At 36.3% G+C, this 22,338-nt stretch overlaps 1 protein-coding gene across 5 annotated transcripts in view; it reads right to left on the bottom strand.

Annotated features, from left to right (window-relative positions):
* LOC124541405 (spectrin beta chain) overlaps positions 1–22,338 on the bottom strand; it is an 88,005-nt gene that overhangs the window by 42,370 nt on the left and 23,297 nt on the right. For 3 of the 5 annotated variants that reach the window (XM_047119258.1, XM_047119262.1, XM_047119260.1), the window contains exons 2-3: positions 7,536–7,672; positions 6,773–6,945 (exon numbers count right to left, since the gene is read on the bottom strand). In XM_047119258.1, coding sequence (XP_046975214.1) covers positions 6,773–6,945; positions 7,536–7,602 — 240 coding nt within the window. In that variant the 5' untranslated portion in view covers positions 7,603–7,672. Of the gene's footprint in view, positions 1–6,772; positions 6,946–7,535; positions 7,707–22,338 lie in introns of all 5 variants that reach the window. The other 2 variants (XM_047119259.1, XM_047119261.1) reach the window with 2 other exon arrangements.

The raw sequence follows: 22,338 nt of genomic DNA, 5'->3' as shown, positions 1-22,338 counted from the left end.
ACGGTAATACCGTTGTACCCGAATAGTTCAGAACTAACAGACAGACTACAGAACAGCAATATGTCTAGGCTAGAAGATTTGAAACGAATCAAGCGTGTTAAAAACGAAAACAAAAAAAAGAGTTTTCATTTGCACAATTTGTGTTTATGATTCATTAATCTCTCGATAAGTGAAGGTGAATTTAGCGAGTTATTGTTAAACAAACCGGGTATAAAGACATATTACTCTACTACACCTGATGGTATGTGGTAATGACCTATAGTGCTTTTATGGTAATTTACTACTTGAATTAAGAATATTTTGACTTTGACCAAGAGAAACTACTAAGAGTCTAGCCTTTTGTTCTCAGTCTATATTCCAAAAGTTTAGTAGATACATTTCACTAATCTTGTAACTCATTCAAATAAAGCAAATTTTTAGTTTCGAATTTTGAACCTTAAAAAGGAATGCCTTTGTCCAGTTAAACTTTTAGCTTAAAAAAAGAACTCGATAACTTTATCTCCGGCGCGGTAGGCATGTTGGATGTGACCATTCCGTTGTTTTGTTTTATTTCAATAATGACTTATGAGTCAGTCATTTTGATAAGCGACGCTAAAACGCATATTTTATTTATCATTAACAGATCCTAAGGTCATTGGTTTAAGTCTCGGTTTGAAATAGGAATCGTTTATTGGAATTTTCTTTAAAAGCCCTGCATTCCTGCGGCTTTAGAAAGCACGTAAAGTACATGTCCAGTTCATCCAAACTCTATTCAGCCGTTTTGGATTTGAGAGTACAGAATGCTGTCGTGTTCGCCCCACCTGTGTTTGTCTTTAACAGCCCAAATCTATCCCCAACTTTATTCAAGTTTAAGATTTAATATTATTATAGTTAATTGTAATATAATAGTAATTGGATCTGAGGCTTCTTCTCCTTTAGAGAAGGTTAGCCTCGCCGAGGACATTCCACCACGCCTTTCCAATGCGGTTTAGACACATGCGGTTTTTCTCACGATGTTTTCTTTCACCGCCGAGCCCGACATGAATTATAAACAAATATTTGTTTATTTTTCTTACGCTTAATATTAAGCGTAAGAAAATTCAGTTGTACTTGAATGGGTTTGAACCATCGATCAAGATGCAGGCGCTCTAACCACTGTGTTATCCATTCCATATAATAAACTACTTGTCGCCTGCGGATTTAATCGCGTTTCATGAGTTGGTCGTGAGGTGTTAGTCATAAAACCATGCAAATGTCATCAAATACGGTTCAGTGGTTTGGCGTTGAATGATCGACAGACAGACAGCGTTACTTTCGTATCAATATATTTAAATTGGAGTGTCTGTTTCTAATATCAAAATAATCGCTTGTTATTAAACTTTCTTTTTTAATTTTTGTTTGTATGTCTGTTTGTCCCGGCTGAACCGAATTTGGTGGAAGTTTCAATGGCAGATAGCTGGTGTAATAAGGACTAACTAAGGCCTAACAATATTATTTTTGCGGACTCAGCTTTATAATATAAGTGTAGATTAAACGCGGACGAACCTTTCAGGCGTGGCTCAATACATAGAGGAACAATTTAAATTGAGCGATGACCGAAGTAATGTATATTTAGAGCATGATTTTCCGTCGTAGAGCGCGTTATCAATGCACTGATAAGGCAGGCTGACTCACGCAGGACGCACGTTCGTCCCAGCTCGGGAGACGTGCCCAATCGCACAACACATATATTTTAACTATTTAGTGTGTGTTACTATATTTCTGTTGAAGTTATTCCGTATTTAAACCTGTTTGGACGTCATGATAATTATTTATAGGATTATAAAATAAGTCCCAAAAGACTTCTATTAGAAATAATCAATAATTCACTTATAGTACGAGACAACTTAGATGTCGCATCGGCAAAATTCGTTAAACCGATCACATCCGAATTAAGTACTCCATCCCAAACTATCACTATTTATAATATTTATTTCTTATGTGAAAATGATCTTTACACAAACGTTATAACTTGTAATATCACATGACCTAATATTCGTTGATTTGACACGTCGATTTACACGCACTCGCTCTCTCGGGTTGAACCGAATCTATCGCGACGAATAGCGTCGAATGGCGCGATAGGGAGCTGTTTCTATTGGTTGTGTAAATCGGTTTTATTGAATTTGCCGATGCTACATCTAAGTTGTGTCGTACTATAACTTGGTGCTAAAGCTGTCTCAATAGAAAGCATTTAATCGATTTCTGACAGTATAGTTATAAGTGTTTGCGCAAACACAGGTTAGGACGGCGATTTAACACAACTGGAGAATACCAAATCTGCTACTTACTGAGAATTTCTTATGAGATATCCCCAATATTTTATAACTGTTATGGTAGGTTATTTACATCTAGACTACGGAATCACTAGTCTAATAATCTAGGCACCGACCCAACTAGCAATTATAAATCTAATTAATTATTCTACCACCAAACATAGTATATCGTAGAGTTCCGCTGTGACTTAATATCGTAGTACCTGTTCGCTGACAGCCGTTGACGGTGTATGGAATAATTAATATTTATTACACTGTCAATAGGTCTACAGGCAGGTCACTAACCATTTGAAGGCCTGTTCACATTCCTGTATTATAATAAAAAAAGATTTTTTTTTCAATAAAAGGGTTGATTTGAATGCTATCATAATAGAACGTTACTACATAATTTCTTGTGGATGCTGTTGCGCGCTACGAATAGAATCAGGCATGAGTGCATCGTGGATAGAAGCCTTAAATTTGAAAGTATTTTTATTAATTTACGAGCAAAATCATTGCCAGTCGTCCTACTTCCATGTAATGTATGCCTGTAAATTTCCCACTGCTGGGCTAAGGCCTCCTCTCCCATTAAGGAGGGGGTTTGGAACATATTCCACCACGCTGTTCCAATGCGGGTTGGTGGAATGCACATGTGGCGGAATTTCGATTAAATTAATCGATTAATATGCACGTGTTCTAACCACAGGGCCATCCCAGCTCTTTTGTAGATTAATAGTATGTTCTAAATAAAAATTTCTGTCTTGCTTTCTAACATATCACACAGGGTTGCTTGCATGCTATCTTGGGGAGGAAGGTACCCAGTTTAAGGTTACATGGGATCTTATACACTGAAACCAAAGCATTCGGCCTAAAATAACATAATCGGAAGGTGATTGATGTAAATTAATTTAGCTCTAAATGTTCGTCGGTTCAATGGACCGCGTGTTGCGATGTCATCCGTCCGCTCAACTGAAGTGTCACCTCGTAAACAAAACAATTTACAAGTCGCCGTCGTATCACGCGTTCTAACGCTACGGTGGTAGGTTTTTGTGTATGTTATTATAAGACTGTCATTTATGAAACGATTTCGAAAAACATTTTTTGTTTGGTTGTATAGAATCTGTTTAGTCCAAAGTGATTTTTGAATTAGAATAATGATAGGACTAAGGGGAAATAATACGGATTATTTTTATATGGCATCGTATTTTATTGCCAATTAGTCAATGGGATTTCACCGGTAAATTAAAAACACAAAAGTTTAATCCGCTTGGATGATAAATGTTATATTCAACTCATTTCCATAAGCCTGAATACATTGGTATTAAATATTTGTAACATCAGAAATAAAATCATTCATCCGGCATCAAATACATTTTGTGAAATCTCTTATTGCTGGCCAACATTCCAAACGGAATACCTGCGCAAAATTCATCCTGTTTACATTATATTATAAATGTAACTCTGTATGTCGCTCTTTCACGATCAAACCGCTAAACCGAATTGGATGAAATTTGGTGTGTAGCAAACTTGAACTTCAAGGATGAACATAGGCTCCATTTCTTGCCTGACACATGACAAAAAATCCTTTAAAACGCGAGCGAAGCCAACTAGTTTATTTTGACATACTTACGACTGAGTTTTGTATCGTTTGTAAAATGACAAAACTGCCGGACAATTGTACTTGTTAAAGTACATTTCGGTTTTGTGTGTGACAGTATCCGAGCCTCGCTATCGTCGTGTGGCCGGCCGATGCAATTGATCATTGTAAAGAGGCCGGTGAGAGGTCAGGCGTCGATATACTTAGCTTATTAATAGAATCACACTGTGCACTGGTGACCCGGCCGCTCTGGCCATATGAAAGTGTTTGTGTGCAATTCTCACACGGCAAGTGAAACTACATAATTAAATTATTTTTATTTTTGGTTTGTTTCTCATGACGTATGTTTCAAATGGCAAGGAATTTAAAGATTTACTTGAAAAGGGGAGGTGGGATCTATTCTACAGTCTCGAACATATTTTATATATATACTAAGTGGATCTGCTACATATAAACCGTAACACCGAGGGTGAAACGGCACCCTCTCGATGGGTTGAATTAAAAATAGCCTATTAATAAAGCGATTTCAGTGTGATATAACAGACAAACTAGAGACAACATCACATACATGACTCTGATCCCAATGTAAGCAGCTAAAGCACTTGTGTTATGGAAATCAGAAGTAACGACGGCACCACAAACCAGAACCAAGACAATATAGAAAACTAATGGTAACCTACTTCGACTGGGTCGGGAATCGAACCCGGGACCTCGGAGTGACGTACCCACGAAAACCGGTGTACACACCACTCGACCACGGAGATCGTCATCAAATTTAGTTTAAGATTCATAATATTAGTTGATATTAAAAATGAATTTAAGAAATTAAATTTCTATACAACTTTTCATTCAGCATTTAACCTCCCTAGGAGATTCATGAAAAAAAATATCTCTTGCTGCTGACCTGATATTCCGAAAGTTCTATGTTATATGTTCTATCTAAAATTTCATCCTATTAGACCCGACAATTAAATAAGAGCGTTGTATAACATAGAATGTCCCTCGGACGAGTGAGGACAGATATACATGTATTGGAGATTAATGGGTGCGGCGCCTTTGCTGATTGTGATGAGAGCGCGTCGACGTATCAGCATCGTAAAGATGTCGCACTCCTTTGACCCCGGGCTACAGTCACGTGGGTTTTCCAGAACTCACTGATAGGTACACAGGCTACCGATATAGGCCAGTGGTTTGCGTGTTCTTTAACAGATGATTACAGGTTCAAAGCCAGTCTAGTATCACTGTATTTCCATGGCCGTGAAGGAAAACATCCTGAGGGATCCTGCAAGTACGAATGGGAATCCATTCCTTGAAGCGAGAGAAAGTCTTTTAGTTTGAAGTTATTTCTGATGTCAAGAATATGAAAATCAGAAATCATTAATGAGTTATAAAACTTGTAAGTTTTTTGTTAACTTAATCTTGTACGAAGATGAAATTTGAGATGAAAATTTATGTGAAAAATCTTTATTAGTGTTTTTACACTTAAAAGACTTGTTAGAGAATATTAAAAATTCATCACTCGAATATTTATCGAAAGATGTAATAGGGGATGAAAGTTTATACTTATATTTTAGATATAGATAGATATAACACATGACGATTTGATTGTGTCACTGTTCTGAGTACAGAGTGACATCATAATCGCGTCACCGCGGAACAATCTTAGTATTGTATTCAATAAAATAATATTTTTCCTGTCCATAATTAACCACGACAGACTATGTTTGCACGATTTGTAAATACAGCTCAATACATGCTATTTGGCGGAATAACAAGTGCTTGGGTTTGGTTGCTCATTTAACTTACAAAAATATATTATGTCGTTCTTTATAAGCTAGCTATATTCTTTATGATGTAAGCTAGACCACATCAAAATCGGTTTAGTGATTAAAAAAGAGTTAGGTAACAGGCGGACTTACTTTCGCATTTATAATATTAGTTATTATCAAAACAATTATCTATACATATAATAAAATAGGTTTTTTTTAATTTTGTCTATCTTTCTGTTTGTGCCGGAAAATCTCTGGACCGGCTAGACAAATTTTGATGGGACTTTCACTGGCAGATAGCTTATGTAATAAGTAAGTAATAAGTAACTTGTCTGTTAAATTAAAACGCGCTCGAAGTTGCAAGCACAGCTAGTTCAATAAAACATCTGGATCTAAATTAATTGGATACATGGCCACCCCAATCGCGCGCTTATTCACAATACCAACATCCTGCAGTGACAAACGAATAATTATAATTGCGCATACACTAATCATTGAGATGACACACTCGATAGGGACCGCTCCGACACGAGAGCCACGCCGACGCCGACACGACGCCGACACGACGCCGCACGATGACGCAAGAAACATAACACATTCTGTCCTGAGCGAGCCGTGATGGCCCAGTGGTTAAGAGACATGAAAATAACCGATGATTCTGAGTTCGAACTAAGTGCATGAAATTAATTAATGTGCTTAGTTCGAATTAGAGCTTTATAAAATTATCTTGAAATAAATCATTATTAAGTCTCACATATCCATCGTAAAAGCCAAGATGGTCCAGTGATTAGAGCGCGTGCATCTTAACTGATGATTGCGGGTTCAAAGTCAGATGCTTGACATTGAGCATTGAGTACATCACTGAGTTTTCATGTGCTTAATTTATGTTTATAAAATTACACGCTGTATTTGAATTCACGCTGTATTTCCATGACAGTGATGAAAAACACCCTGAGCCGACAAGTGTGTACATACACACAGATGGAATTACATACAAACCTTTATGAAGTGAAATGAAGACTTTAACTTTAAAGTAATTTCTGATGTTTTATTTATTTATGCATTTTAAATTTTGTATTTTTTGAAATTCATCATCGAACTTGGTTTTAAAGGAAAAGTAGTCATCAACGTACCTTTTGCAAGAAGGAATTGATCCATTTCGTGAAGGTCTTCTTCTGTATGTGTAACCTCTCCTCCTGCAGCGCCTTGATGCGGCCCTGCTCGAACTTGAGCGCGTCCTCGCGTTGCGTCATGTTGGTACGCTGCTGCACTGCCGCCGCGTACCCGCCGGGCTCATACTGCGACCCTGCGCAGCGAACGGGGACTTAAGAACGGCTGCTGGTATTGGTGTAAAACAACAGCTCGGCTGAGACTTTGAACATTTGTTTATGTATATGATTGTTATACTAGCATTTCCTTAGCGAAGCTAGTTGAACGATGTAGTATGAACAGTTAGTAGGTCAAGATTGATCGGACGAAGTACACGTCATGATAAACATTTCAGAATTAATAGGGATGCTTGTGACCATGACCAAGACCATGGTCAGAATTGGAAAGTCAATTATGATGAATCGAACTCTTAATGAGCAATACATGTCTTATTATATAAGTATTATGGAACAACTTATTTTATTATACGAATATGGTCTATACCACAGAACTGGTCAAGCATAGCATTAAAATCTAAAAACGAAGACGCAACACTCCACGTTAAATTAATATTTTTTGAATTATATAAACTTAAAAAAAATATACAAATTTGCATTTTTTTGCTGTCTGTACTCTTCGTCTCACGCACACTGAGACATCTCGTAATCACGAGTGGCACTCACACATACGTTTCTATAATTTAACGTGGATTGGCGCCGTGGGTACATAGGTCTGCCCTGTATTTACCATATCTCCTCGAAGGCTGGTACTCCTGGTAGGAGTGGATGCTGACGTTACTCAACTGTCTCTGCATCGCGACATTAGCGCTTCACACTTGACACTTTCCACTTTTAATATTTACAAGCTCGACTAACGAAACGTGACTAAAACGATACACATACGTTTGAAACTGTGAGGCTAATCGATAACATCATGTGAAATGCGGTTTACAAACAACTTATTTCAACGCCTTGTTTGTGCAAGAGTGACGTCACAATGTCAAAAACAAAACGCGCTTGTTAAACAACACGGATCAGCTGCGATAGACATGATGTGACGTCACATGCGCTTACTACTATTAAACTAAGTTCTCGCGTGCTTGTGAGTCTGTCTGTCAAAATTCTCTAAGCTCAATAACTATTGAAAGCAATTTCATATGGGTTCCGCCAATGGTAAATTGCTTTAATTCAATTTTTACACGAAGCAAGAGATGAGAAGTAAATGTACATTCGAATCAATGTACTCCGATTACTAAGGGCTATTCTGTAAAAAGAAACTCGAATCTCACCGCAGGAAACGAACGTAAAATGTCAGTATGTTATATGTGTTATATTGACTACAATAGTTATCAAATTAATTAGTCTATCTCTGTAAGTTAATTGTTAAGATCTCCTATATAATCTCACTGCTGTACCCTCTTAGCTTAATTAGATCAATGAAATCGCCCTATTTTATTTTTAATTCATGTATAATTTCAGTGTAAGCAAACATGATAATTTGTTACCATATAAAAATAATTAGACTACAATTCTCTTATCATTTTGTAGTATACTAGCGACCCGTCCCGGCCTCGCACAGGTGCAAGGCTGATACTAAATATACTACAGATTTTTTCTTGTTTCTTTACTATATTGTCCATCTATTACATAATCGTTCATTTCCTTATACAAAAACGTTCCTCTCGAATCACTCTATCTATTAAAAAAAACCAGCATCAAAATCCGTTGCGTAATTTGAAAGAACTAAGCATACATAGGGACAGACAGCGGGTAAGCGACTTTGTTTTATGTGATAATTATTTTATATGATAATGATTAATAATAAAAATATATGCCGTTTGCAAGTATAACTGATGCATTACACGTTATAACTTTACATCTCGTTTACGGTTTGTAATTGAATTGTCAAAACCGTGTATCATCCGCGAAGGCCTCTTGACTCGGCACGTGTTGTATTTTACCGTAAACTTGTGTAATGGGCTACGTGAGCGTTTCGCTCTGACCGTTCGGACCGGACTCCCGGCACCCGCATCTCATGCTGGTCAAACAATATTTCATGCAGATGAGGTGTCTGACCCTCAGAAATTTATTATAATTATCTTGACGCAAAATGAGTTACATTTGGTTAGGGTAATTTTGTTTTTTGGCTAGACTTACTTGATTTTGTGTAAGCCCGTCTGGGTAGGTACCACCCACTCATCAGTTATTCTAACGCCAAATAACAGTACTCAGTATTGTTGTGTTCCGATTTGAAGGGTGAGTGAGCCAGTGTAACTACAGGCACAAGGAACATAACATCTTAGTTCCCATGGCTGGTGGCGCATTGAGAATGTAAGGAATACTTAATATTTCTTACAGCGTCATTATCTATGGGTAATGGTGACCACTAATACCATCAGTTGGCACATATGCTCGGCCGCCAACCTATACCATAAAAAATAGATCACCAGCAACATTATCTATACATGAAATACAATTGGAGTGTCTGTTTGTATTTCTTTTTTTTTACTTTTTACAAGCACTTTGGAATTAAACAACTATATTGAGTGAAGCTACCATTTTAAAATAACCGCTAGCTACTAAACGCATATGTATACATCTACGTTGCATATAACAAAATAACATATTTTACAATTTTTGACCTGTTTGTTCCGGCTAATATCTAGACCGATGGAGCAACTTAAACTAACTCAAAACAATGATTTTTATTAAATTAAAAGAACGACGTTGCGGGCACAAATAGTGTACCTATATGTATATGATCAGCCGCGAGATTCTGGACCGGATGGGTAGTTTAATTCCCTCCCCATGTAGATGTAGTGCGTCGCTAACGGAACCCACACGAGTGCACACGTCCACGAGGCGCGTGCCTCTAATTACCCGTATATAGCACGACACAACTCAGATGTAGCATCGGCTGAATTCGTTAAACCGATCACATCCGAATCGAGTCCCATCCCAAATCATCAGCATTTATTTCTTATGTGATGTGATCTTTACACAAACGTAATAACTCGTAATATGATATGACCTAATATATTCGTTGATTTGACACGTCGATTTACATGCAATCGCTGTCTCAGGTTGAACTGACGCGATAATCTATAGCGACGAATAGCGTCGAATGGCGCGATAGGGAGCTGTTTCTATTGGTTGTATACATCGGCAGAAATCGGTTTTAAATTTGCCGATGCTACGTCTGAGTTGTGTCGTAGTATACTAACGAGCGCGCTCGCTTTTATATGCGTCTGTCTGTTGAACTCAGCACCGTTACGGCGTTTTGGAACGTATTCATTGTTAGCTCGCAAAGCACTGGACGGGCCACGCAGCGCTACAATCGCTACAAAATTAATTATGGAGACTGTTTATCACACATCCTTTGTCTATATTAGTACTCTGTATTAAAAACCAAATTTCAGCAAAAACGATTTTATTGTTATTTAATACTATTTAGTACTTGTAAGCAATCTTCAAATCAAAAAATACTTTATTCAAGTATGATTTTAGGAGCACTTTTGAATCGTCATTTAACAACTATCTTAAGTGAAGCTACCACCCGTTCAGACTGATTAGAAGAACCGGCCATAAACTCAGTAGTTACTCTTTTTCGAAATTTTAGAAAACAAAGTTATGTTAGTTAAATACAATGATATATGTTAAGTATTAAAATATTCTTTACTCGTGTAGACTAAAGTGAGCAATTTCAAATCGTCATCTGCTAGTATTCAATTAAATTCGCCGGAACGTAGATTCTACTGAGAACCCGCTAGAAAGTCTGTTTAATTTGCACAATTTTAATTATAGAGTATGTCAGTAAAGTACACTTAAATCTATCTATATCGTATATCCTGCCTGGAAATCAGCAAATACTGAGTCTACACTTTTTATCGTTAATATTATCGTGTAATTAATAATGTGCATTATCTATCAACGTTTTTTGACATTTAAATTTATTAATAGGCCAAGGCTAAGAAATAAAAGCTTAAACATAGCACTTATTCTAAATACATTATGCATTCGGAATTGATGGCAGCATTGAGAATCCGTAAGAAACTCTATGATCGCTGTTTCTCAAATGTACCTAATACGAATGCAATAACAACATACATATAACACTAACGGCGTCCGTGTATCACCGTAATTCACACACACACGTACATAGTACATATACTTATGTATTATATTATGCGCTGCCTCTGTAAATTACCCATTAGGTAGATACCGCTCGTTAGCAGCAATACTTCGACAGTTGTGTTTCGGTTTGAAGGGTTGGTTGGCCAGGGGAATATCATCATTACATAGTATAAAACAAAGTCGCTTCCCGCTATGTCCCTATGTATGCTTACATCTTTAAAGTCACGATTTTGATGCTGTTTTTCTTAATAGATAGATTGGTTCGAGAGGAAAATAAATACTGATTTTAAATGTGATGTAGTGAATTAAATTTTTCTTTTTTATGGTGTAGGTTGGCGGACGACCATATGGGCCACCTGTTGGTAAGTGGTCACCATCACCCATAGACACTGACGCTGTAAGAAAAAATAACTATTCCTTACATCGTCAATGCGCCACCAACATTGGGAACTACGATGCTATGTCCCTTGTGCCTGTAGTTACACTGGCTTACTCACCCTTCAAACCGGAACACAACAATACTGAGTACTGTTATTTTGCGGTAGAATAACTGATGAGTGCGTGGTACCTATCCAGACAGGCCTTGCACAAAGCCCTACCACCAAGTGGTATAGTGTAGTATGGTATAGTGTTCACATGGTCAGTGACGTATTGGCGATAGTTTCAGCGAACGTCTAAGCGTCGGAGACAACTTGTCCCCAGGTGGCCTATGACCACCTTTTCTTAAGGTCTTTCTATTTATAATTTGCTGACTACGCGCCCCTAATGTTTATAAATAGCTTCACCAAACAAAGAGTAAACAAATCCGACGCAGAACCACAAGCCGTGACTGATTATTACGTTAGTGATCACTCGCATTAAAAAATTACCGCGCCTCTATATAACTAATTAGATGAACTTGCAGTTATAAGCGCGCGAAATTTGTAAAACTTTTCCTGTATACAAACTATAATACCTAATATATTATCCTGTTTGGAAGTCAACAAGTAACAGCCTGTTAATTTCCCACTGCTGGGCTAATGGCCTCCTCTCCCATTAAGGAGTGTTTGGAACATACTCCACCACGCTGTTCCAATGCGGGTTGGTAGAATGCACATGTGGCAAAATTTCGATGAAATTAGACACATGCAGGTTTCCTCACGATGTTTTCTTTCTGAGTTTCTTGCCGGTTCTTCTCGGTAGAACTTTACGAACCTATGGTAGCTTAACATAGTTGTTAAATGACGATTCAAAAGTGCTCGTAAAAGCCTACTTGGATAAAGTATATTTTGATGCTGATTGATTTTGATTATGTCTTCTTCACCAATGTATTTGCAACAAATGATTAAAATTTTCGAAACGGCAGAGTTGATGACGGCGAACGACAAATGTCTGCATTTGTCTACACGCGGTACAGTTCCCAGCACTCTCTCCATTGCATTCGCTTTCCCGACTTGTATATTCTACATTATAAGCCTTTCTTATCCATCGTTGTATTATTTTCAAATAATTAATCTGCCTTTACTAATAATCACGAGCAAGTACCTGATCGAAACCTTTGAACAATCCTCGTTTTACCTTTAAGGGAGAGTTCAGAAATTGTGCGTATAATAATTTCCACGATAAATTTAAGACCAAAGTTCATGAAAGAGTTATATGTTATAGGAAATATAAAGGATAGACCACATTTGTTTGGTTTTATGTACTTCACCGACCGAAGCCGGGTCGTCGTCTGGTTAAAGTTTCATATAGCGCTATTATCTATTCGTGACGGTCACCACTTAGCATCAGGTAACCTACATGTTGGTCCGCCAACCTACAGCATAAACAAAACAATCGTAACGAGAAAATACTGAAGGTTAAAAGCTTGCAGTCCCTTGTGCCTGTAGTTACACTGACTCACTCACCCTTCGAACGAGAACACAACAATACTGAGTACTTTTATTTGGCGGTATAACATCTTATGAATGAACCCACCACGCTTGCACAAAGGCCTATAAACAAGTTTCGATGTGCACAGCAACTCCTAAATGCTAACTTAGAAGCCCTAGTGACCTGGAGTCATATAAAGAAACCACGACATCATCGAAGTAGTTCCTAAATCATAATAACACTGTAGGCCTCGTCAAGAATATACAACGATTACAAATATAAAGTAGAATAATATGTACCGAAGTGTTAGTTAAAGAGGTCGGTCAAGGTGCGTTCTCATATCACTGATAACAACTGATAACATTTCAGCACACAGAAATGTACCTATATGCGTTCGTAGTAAGGACGGTTATTGTGTGTTAAATGATAATTAGATATGATTGCGAAATACGTCTTGCGAAGAGAATTTAATTTGGTATTTAGTGTAAGAAAACTTCTGTCTTTATTTTAATTATTTATTAAAAACTCGCATAGATTTTGTTTTCTGATTAATTAGAAAACACTTGATATTTTCAACCGACTTCTATAAAGGGATGTTATCAGTTCAACATGTATGTATGTAACATTGTTAGAATTGAATAATATTTGAGTATGATGATCTATATAGGCTTCCAAGCACGTGTGTTTTATTTCGTAAGTATATGTTTGTACGTTTGTCAACGAATTCCTCTAAAACTAAAAGTCGTAAGATGATCATTTTTAATTGAAATTAGGTACACTTCAGCTTAGCGAACAGTGAAAGTTTCATTAAAAACGGTATAGTAGTTTCATTGGTATACTTTTAGTAGCTTTTTCTAATTTTAAAGTCAGTTTCATTTTTTAAAAACTTATTATGTCTCTTATAACCTTCTTATTAAATAATCTTACTGACTTTTAAATAGTGAAAAAGAGTAACTACAGTAAAAAAGTAAGTATACTACATTTGGCTGTGTCTGTTCTGATGTTGTTTCCACTGCGATTACGTAGAGATTATACACTCGGAGCGTGCGCGATTGAGAAGCACTTAATTAGTATGTCGTAAACGCATAAATAGTTAAGTTGTAATCTACAAGATTCTAGACCTATTTCCTTTAAATGGCTGATAATGTGTTTAGTATGGTAAGGTCGTTTCACACGAATTAGTATTAAATTAGTATATGTACAATAATATTTAATCTATACTGATTTTATAAATGTGAAAGTGACTCTTTCTGCCTGGCGATCTATCACTACCCAAGGGCTGAACCGAATTCCGTGAAATTTGGTGAGAAGCAAGCTTAAACTGCAAGGAAGGACAGAGGCATTTTTTATTGCCGTGACAACTAAAACTAGCACGTAAGAGAAGCCTCAGGCGACGACTAGTTAGATATACATACTAGTACGATTTCCTTAAGCTTAAACTAGTACAATATTGTAGCGCATTTTTTTTGACGATATGGATGCACTTGGTGGTAGGGCTTTGTGCTAGCCCGTCTGGGTAGGTACCAATCGTCAGTTATTCTTCCGCCAAATAACAGTACTCAATATTATTGTGTTCCGGTTTGAAGAGTGAGTGATCCAGTGTAACTACAGGCACAAGGGACATAACATCTTAATTCCCAAAGTTGGTGGCACATTGACGATGTAAGGAATAGTTAATATTTCTTACAGCGTCATTGTCTATGGGTGATGGTGACCACTTACCATCAGGTGGCCCATATGCTCGTCCGCCAACCTATTCCATAAAGAAAAAACTTTCGTGCCTTAGGAATTACGTAAAGTCATTGATCTGTATATCGCCAAATTGATACTAAGTTAGATCTCCACGTAAGAGTTGCAATTATATCTGATGAATGGTTCCTATCGAAGATTAGTAGTATCGGCAGTAGTCCAGTGTGATAACCCCTTAAGAATGGCACAGAAACCGGTTCAGACCGGATTCCAGCAGCAGTTATCCTTACGAAAATGTTGAATAACAGCGAAATTTTGATGCATCGAATCGATGACAATTATTTTTTGTAAGCATATATTTTTTGTTGGAAAATCACTTTAAATTTATTTGTAATTGTTAATTTGCTTAATAATAGAATATAATAGGTGTTCACTTCCGGTACTTTGCGAGTAGACTTCACATCGCGACTTATAACTTTAGTCAACTAATGAGTCTTGAATTAACAATTAATGAGGTTTACTTAGTCAAAACAATCAAATTTTCAAATATAGCTGCGAGCATTGTTTGGATTATTGGTTATAATATATTAGACATAAACCACAGTAATAAAACTAGCTATAACGGATTTGAATCGCGTATATTAATTATTTTTGGCATCCGTTTCGAGCACTTCACAGCGTTCGTGGTCACGGGTAGACGGGTGTCTACCCGTGACCATGTGTATTCGCGAAAATTTAAGACAACATTATAAACCACAGTAAATAGATTAATACCAGTCGATACTTGAAATGTCCCAATCTATACTAATATGAGCTGAGATGGCCCAGTGGTTAGAACGCGTGCATCTTAACCGATGATTTCGGGTTCAAACCCAGGCAAGCACCACTATATATATGTGCTTAATTTGAGTTTACAATTCATCTCGTGCTCGGCGGTGAAGGAAAACATTGTGAGGAAACCTGCATGTGTCTAATTTCATCGAAATGTCACGTGTGCATTCCACCAACCCGAATTGGAACAGCGTTGTGGAATATGTTCCAAACACTCCTTAATAGAAGAGGAGGCCTTATTCCAACAGCGGGAAATTTACAGGCTGTTACTACTACTACTACTATACTAATGTCTGCCTGTCTGTCGCTCTTTCACGAGCGAAACGATGAACTGAAATTTGGTGTAAAGCAGGCTTGAGCTCTAAGGAAGGTCATAGGTTACTTTTTTACCCAACTTATGATAACCAAGCCCTAAAACACGAGCGAAGACGCGGACAACAACTAGCTAGAACAATAAATAAAATTTTAACAAAAAGAAAAACCGACTTCAAACAAAACACTATTTTAAAACAAATGAATATGCACGAAAAAGTAATAAAAATAATTGCGTATTCAACATATTTTTTAGTCTTCCTAAGTGAAATGAAATGAAAAATATTAGACTACTTAAAAGTCGATTAACGATTATATCATGTAGTTTTATGTAAAAATGGGACCCCACGGGAAGCACTACCTTTCAAACAAAAAAAAAATTATCAAAATCGGTCCACCCAGTGAAAAGTTATGAGGTAACAAACATAATAAAAAAAAAAAAAGAAAAAAAAAAAAAAAATACAGACGAATTGATAACCTCCTCCTTTTGGAAGTCGGTTGAAAAACGAAAGCTCGATATTTATCATGTTGCTTCACACATCATGACAAATTTGAGGTTAAAAGGCTCCAAATAACGGACAATTGATTCATTCATACGAGTGACCTTTGAGTGCGAGCAGCATCAATAAAAACTCAGCACGGCGACTCAAATAAGTCGATTATGTCATCCGGGACCTTGGCTTCCAAGCTTTGCATTTATCTTGCCGTTTTGTAAATATAATAATGAATACAGAATAATGTATATCTATTTATTATTAGTTTTACTTTTTTAAAGTTGTTCTATGCGCGACTCTCTTTTGTTTTCTTTTTTTAATCCGTTTGCGCGGGAAAACATCTTGTATTATTTTATACAGCCATATCGATGACGTTCTAAAATCGATTACACTTTTATTAAATCGGACACACTAAGAAAATATGAGCTGAGATGGCCCAGTGGTTAGAACGCGTGCATCTTAACCGATGATTGCGGGTTCAAACCCAGTCAAGCACCACTATATATATGTGCTTAATTTATGTTTATAATTCATTACATGCTCGGCGGTGAAGACAACATCGTGAGGAAACCTGCATGTGTCTAATTTCATCGAAATTCGCATTGGAACAGCGTGGTGGAATATGTTCCAATACCCTCTTCTTAATGGAAGAGGAGGCCTTATCTTAGCAATGGGAAATTTACAGGCTGTTACTTTACTTTACTTACTTTACTTTGAAAATATAAATTTATTAAATATATAACTATAATATAAATGTATTTACATAGAGAATTAGTTCTAATAATATTAATAATCTCCTTTCTGAGTTATCGTGTGTAAAACAGCGCGATCGATCTAAGCAAGTCACGTAAAATCAATACTAGGCAACTTGTAACCACGTGTCGGAAGTCGAAAAAAAAAAAAACGTAAGTAGCAATCGGCCGCGTCCGCCTCAACAATACCGCGCGCCGTGTCCAACCTGTCTCAAGGTCGCGCGGATTTGAATTCAAATTTCGAACGCGTTCGATAACCGCCTTCCCGCCGGAGAAACATGGCGGATTATTCACGCACCAATAACAATTCGCTAACTACTCTCTGTCAAGGTCAAGTCGTAATGTCAAACAGTCTCTAAGAATAGAACCTCTTTTGGAATTAATTATTCCTGTTTTAGACAAATCTATTATGTTCATATCAAACAGCTTCCATATGAACTTTATATAGTACACGCAGATATATCAATTTTATAGCACAGAACCTTTTTTAATGGACAGTAACAATTGTTACTTTATAAAACTTGTATTAAAAAAATCAAATTTGACATCTATGTGACCTAGATTTATCTATTTAATATCTTTCCTAGAATTAAGATCAATGTTCCCTTGAATTCAATTATAGCTGAAAAGACTTGTTGTTTAAACCGAACATATTACTTATACTATAAGATAATCAAAAAAAAGCAAAATAAAAAAAAACTTTATTCGAGTAGGCTTTTACAAGCACTTTTGAATTGTCATTTTACAATTAAGTGAAGCTACCACCAGTTCGGAAAGTAGATTCTACCGAGAACCGGCAAGAAACTCAATAGTTACTCTTTTTTCAGCATTTAAAAATACAAAGTCATGTTAGTTAATACATTTAAATTAATATATCCTGCTTAGAAGTCAACAGGTACAACAACAACAAAAATAATGTTCTATGTATATGAAAAAAAAAAGTAAAAAACTATATGTGAAATTAAAAGTCGCGCAAGTGTTTTGGGTATAACGACATCTTCCGTCTAATCATTGTGAGAAATACTGAACTACAAAACAGTCCTGCAGATTTGGATAGAATCAGTCTGTAACCATTTAAACGTTTCAAATAATAAGTCTAATAAAGAACAAAATTATTCCAAAAAAATTACCTACACAGACGTGAGTAAGCACGTGAATTGACAGTGTAAACATGTCTTACGCTGACGTCATCTGACATTCGAAGTCCTTACACTTACTCGGCTGACGCTTGAAGTCTCAGCTAGACCGAGTACAGGTCACATCATAAAAACATTACATAAATTAAATACCTAACAGCTTCTCCTCAAACGCACCCTGAGCCCAGCAGTAGGGTATTATTATGTATACAATATACACTGATATTTTAAACCCAAGTGGTTTATGGTAAGTAATCCCCATAGACATTGGCACTGTTAGGAATATCAAGCAATCCTTTCATCACCAATGCACCACCAATCTTGATAACCAAGATTTTATGTATCCTTCAAACCGAAAAACTATGCTACATACCTCAGCTAAACTAATAATTCATGTAGTTTGTAAAGTCAGTACAGCCTTGGTCACGGTGTTCGTTACTATAATATGATTTCATAATTATTTTTAACTTAACCTAATAAATGTCATGTCAAAAAACGTTGATAGATAATGCACATTATTAATTACAAGATTATATTAGCGATAAAGAGCGTGGACTCGATATTTACTGATTTCCAGAATATACGATACAGATAGATTTAATTGTACATTATTGTCATAATCTGTACTTAAAATATTTGTAACTGCTAAGTCTCTCTACGGTTCTAAGTAGAATATACTTTCCGGTTTTTAAGTCGCTATATTTGGTCGGTAATTGAGACAACAATATGAGACAACATCACATACATTACTCCGATCCCAATGTAAGTAGCTGAAGCACTTGTGTTATGGAAATCAGAAGTAACGACGGTACCACAAACACCCAGACCCGAGACAACATAGAATTCTATTAATTATTAAAAAATGGGCGTCCATAAGATGTTAATGGGGGTCCACGAAAATTTATCTGCTTTTGATAGTAAAGAGAAAGCATTTTAACTTATTAAAGTTATATTAACTTATTATTTTTTTCTTGTAATTCTTATGTTTTAATAAGTAAAGTGTTAGAAAATGTAATATTGTTCGTTTTTATTTTACCTATCGGAATATAGGGATAGAACTCAGAAGTGACATAATATTTATTTTTTGGCGACTTTAGGAATGTGGTAGAAATGCAGCAGTAGGGGGTCCACCGAAACCAATAAAATTTCGACACGAGAAAAATAAGTTTGGGAACTACTGGCCTAAATTAAGAAGGCTTTAAAAATCAACAATGACTGCACAGCTGCGAGGCACAGGCTAGTGACGTAACGCGTTTGTTTATCATTAAAACGACATTCGCAGGTATCGGGTTACAGCTTCACCAAACCAACTGTTTCCATTAATTCTGAACAAATAAAACAAACTCAAAACATATACATATAATTCAAGTGGTATTGGGTTTGATAAGGTTCATGACCATTATTTAACGCGTTATCTTTCGATATCTATATAAAGATCGATGTTTTTTTATTAAACGCATATACTGCTGAATATTTTGATATGAAACTTGTGCTATTAATAATATGGAAACGAGACGGTTTTGGGTAATAATGATTACCTATACTAATGCTATTGTGTTGGGTTATCTGCAAGAGATGGCTACTTAGAAGCTCGTCTGTCGAATAGAACATCAAATATTAGTTCATAGTGTTTTGTGATAAGTCCAAAGAGTTATTTTTATATTATGTGTGGTGTGTACAATCTATACTGATATTATAAATGTGAAGGTAGCTCTTGTCTGTCTGCCGCTATTTCAGAACCAAACCGCTGTACCGAATCTGATGAAATTTGCTATAAAGCAAACTTGAAGTCCAAGTAAGGACGTAGGCTACTTCATTACCTAACTCATGACAACCAACTCCCTAAAACAATAGCGAAGCCGCGGGCAACAAACCAGTACAGTGTATTTTGATTCTGATGCTCTCGAATATTTAAACCAGCAGTTCCCAAACTTATTTCTCTCGTGGACCACTTTCTAAACTTTATTGGTTTCGGTGGACCCTGGTTTCGGTGCTGCTACATTTCCACCACATTCTTAAAGTCGCAAAAAAATAAAACTTATGTTGCTTCTGAGTTCTGTCCCTATATTCCGACAGATAAACTAAAAACGATAAATAGTATATTTTCTACCACATTACTTATTAAAAGAATAGAATTACAAGAAAAAAATTAATAAGGTAATATAACTATGCCTACATTTTTGCTCTTTACTATCAAAAGCAAATAAATTTACGTGGACCCCCATTTTTATCACGCCTACGTAGACCCTTATCATGTCTCCCGTTGACACCTGGGGGTCCACCTGGAACACTTTGGGAATCACTGATTTAAACTTCCATAACGGTTGTCATGTTTTTAGAGAGAAACCAGAAGAACCCAGGTTTAGGTGCCTTGTCAAGCACACTGGCATTGTTTATATACATTCAAAAACTACTTATTACATAATACCTGTCGATATTTGAAGCCTGCAAAGTGTTTAATCACACTCGAATCATTTATTTATAACACTCGTTCGATACCTATACGGTCACCGGCCAACTCTAGAGAGATGTCGACTCAACTCAAGGTCACAATTGTTTATTTACCTTTTCTCCGGCGACTGTAAGACTACGTCATTGAGATACTATAGGCTATAGCTAAGTATTACAGAGTAAGCACGAGTCACTACTCGTGATGAAAAGATGCACGCGGGCCATCTCAGCTCACTAGCTGAGATGGCCCGCGTGCATCTTAACCGATGATTGCGGGTTCAAACCTAGACAAGCTCCGCTATATATATGTGCTTAATTTGTGTTTATAATTTAACTCGTGCTCGGCGGTGAATGAAAACATTGTGAGGAAAGCATGTGTCTAATTTCATCGAAATTCTGTCACATGTGCATTCCACCAACCCGTATTGGAACAGCGTGGTGGAATATGTTCCAAACCCTCTCCCTAATGGAAGAGGAGGCCTTATCTCAGTAGTGGGAAATGTACAGGCTGTTACTTAACTTTACTTTAAGTATAATATGTCTATACTAATATTGTCGAGATTAACGAGTGCATGTCCTTAATATGTGTTTATAATTGCATTGTGAAGTAAAACGTCGTGAGGAAACCTGCATGCGACCACGTGAGTCTTCAAAAAAATGATGTGTATCCGCTAATCGATATTGGACAAGTGTGGTGGAGTAAGCTCCCATCATCTCTTCAAAAGGGAGAGGAGCTTAGGCCAGCAGTGGGACATTCACAGGCTGCTACTTTATACTAATATTACGTACCATTTTTAAAAATGTTTCACCATAAAAAGCTACATTGTCCCTAAGCTATTTAAACTATATTTATAACAAAATATGTTCTTTATCAAAAAAATGAGTACATGCGAAGCTGGGGCGATTCGCGAGTACAGTAATAAATGACGTTAGCAATATAAATGGAAACGCAACAATTATTTCCAACTTCATAACTGTATTTGACTAACATAACTTTATATATTTGAATATTGGAAGAATATTTACTGATTTTGTTGTTAGTTCTTTTCGATAGAATCTACATTCCGAAACGGTGGTAGCTTTACTAAGTTTGTATAATGACTAAAGTATGTCTTAAGTTGATATTTATAGACAATAACTCTCGATCATCACAACAATGTTTGAAACGTTCTGTCGATATATCGATAGTCGATAACGTCACTAGCTTTCAAGGTCACGTGGAATAGAATATTACTTTCTAAGTCGACTTCTACGTATGTATTATAACCTTTTAGATGTGGCGGAATTTATGTATGCACATATGCAAATAGAATTGATGTCTGTCTGTGACAGCCTAATAACAGCTTATTCCAAAAGGGCCGGTTATTTAAAAACGCTGCATTTGTATACGAAAAAAGGGAGGTCACTCTCAAATTGTAATTAATATTATTTCTTTTATTTCTGTAAAATTTCTTGTTTTAAAATATATTTTTTTCTGTAGCTTAAGTAAGTATAGTCAAACTGGGATAGGTTTAAGTATAATATTTTTAAATAAAATAAGTATTGCTAGAAATAAAAACTATTTTCAAGAACTTTCAAAATCTCCTATATAAGTCATATACTTTGCTATGCTTCCGTTAATACGTAGCTATGCAAGTAATAAAGTTTCAAAGTATTGTTTGATTATACATATGATAAAAAAATCTTGGAATTAGTGATGACTTCCAGGCAGGATATTACATACACATAATTAACTCACATGACTGTATTTTATAAATGTTAAAAAAGAGTAACTACTGAGTGTCTCGCCGGTTCTTCTCGGTAGAACCTACTTTCCGGACCGGTGGTAGCTTCACTTAATTGTTAAATGACGATTCAAAAGTGCCTGTGAAAGCCCACTTGAATTAAGTATATTTTGATTT

The sequence above is a fragment of the Vanessa cardui genome, chromosome 28 (genome assembly GCF_905220365.1).
Source record: "Vanessa cardui chromosome 28, ilVanCard2.1, whole genome shotgun sequence".
NCBI classification, from domain to species: Eukaryota; Metazoa; Arthropoda; class Insecta; order Lepidoptera; family Nymphalidae; genus Vanessa; species Vanessa cardui.
This window is presented reverse-complemented; position numbering and strand designations above follow the sequence as displayed.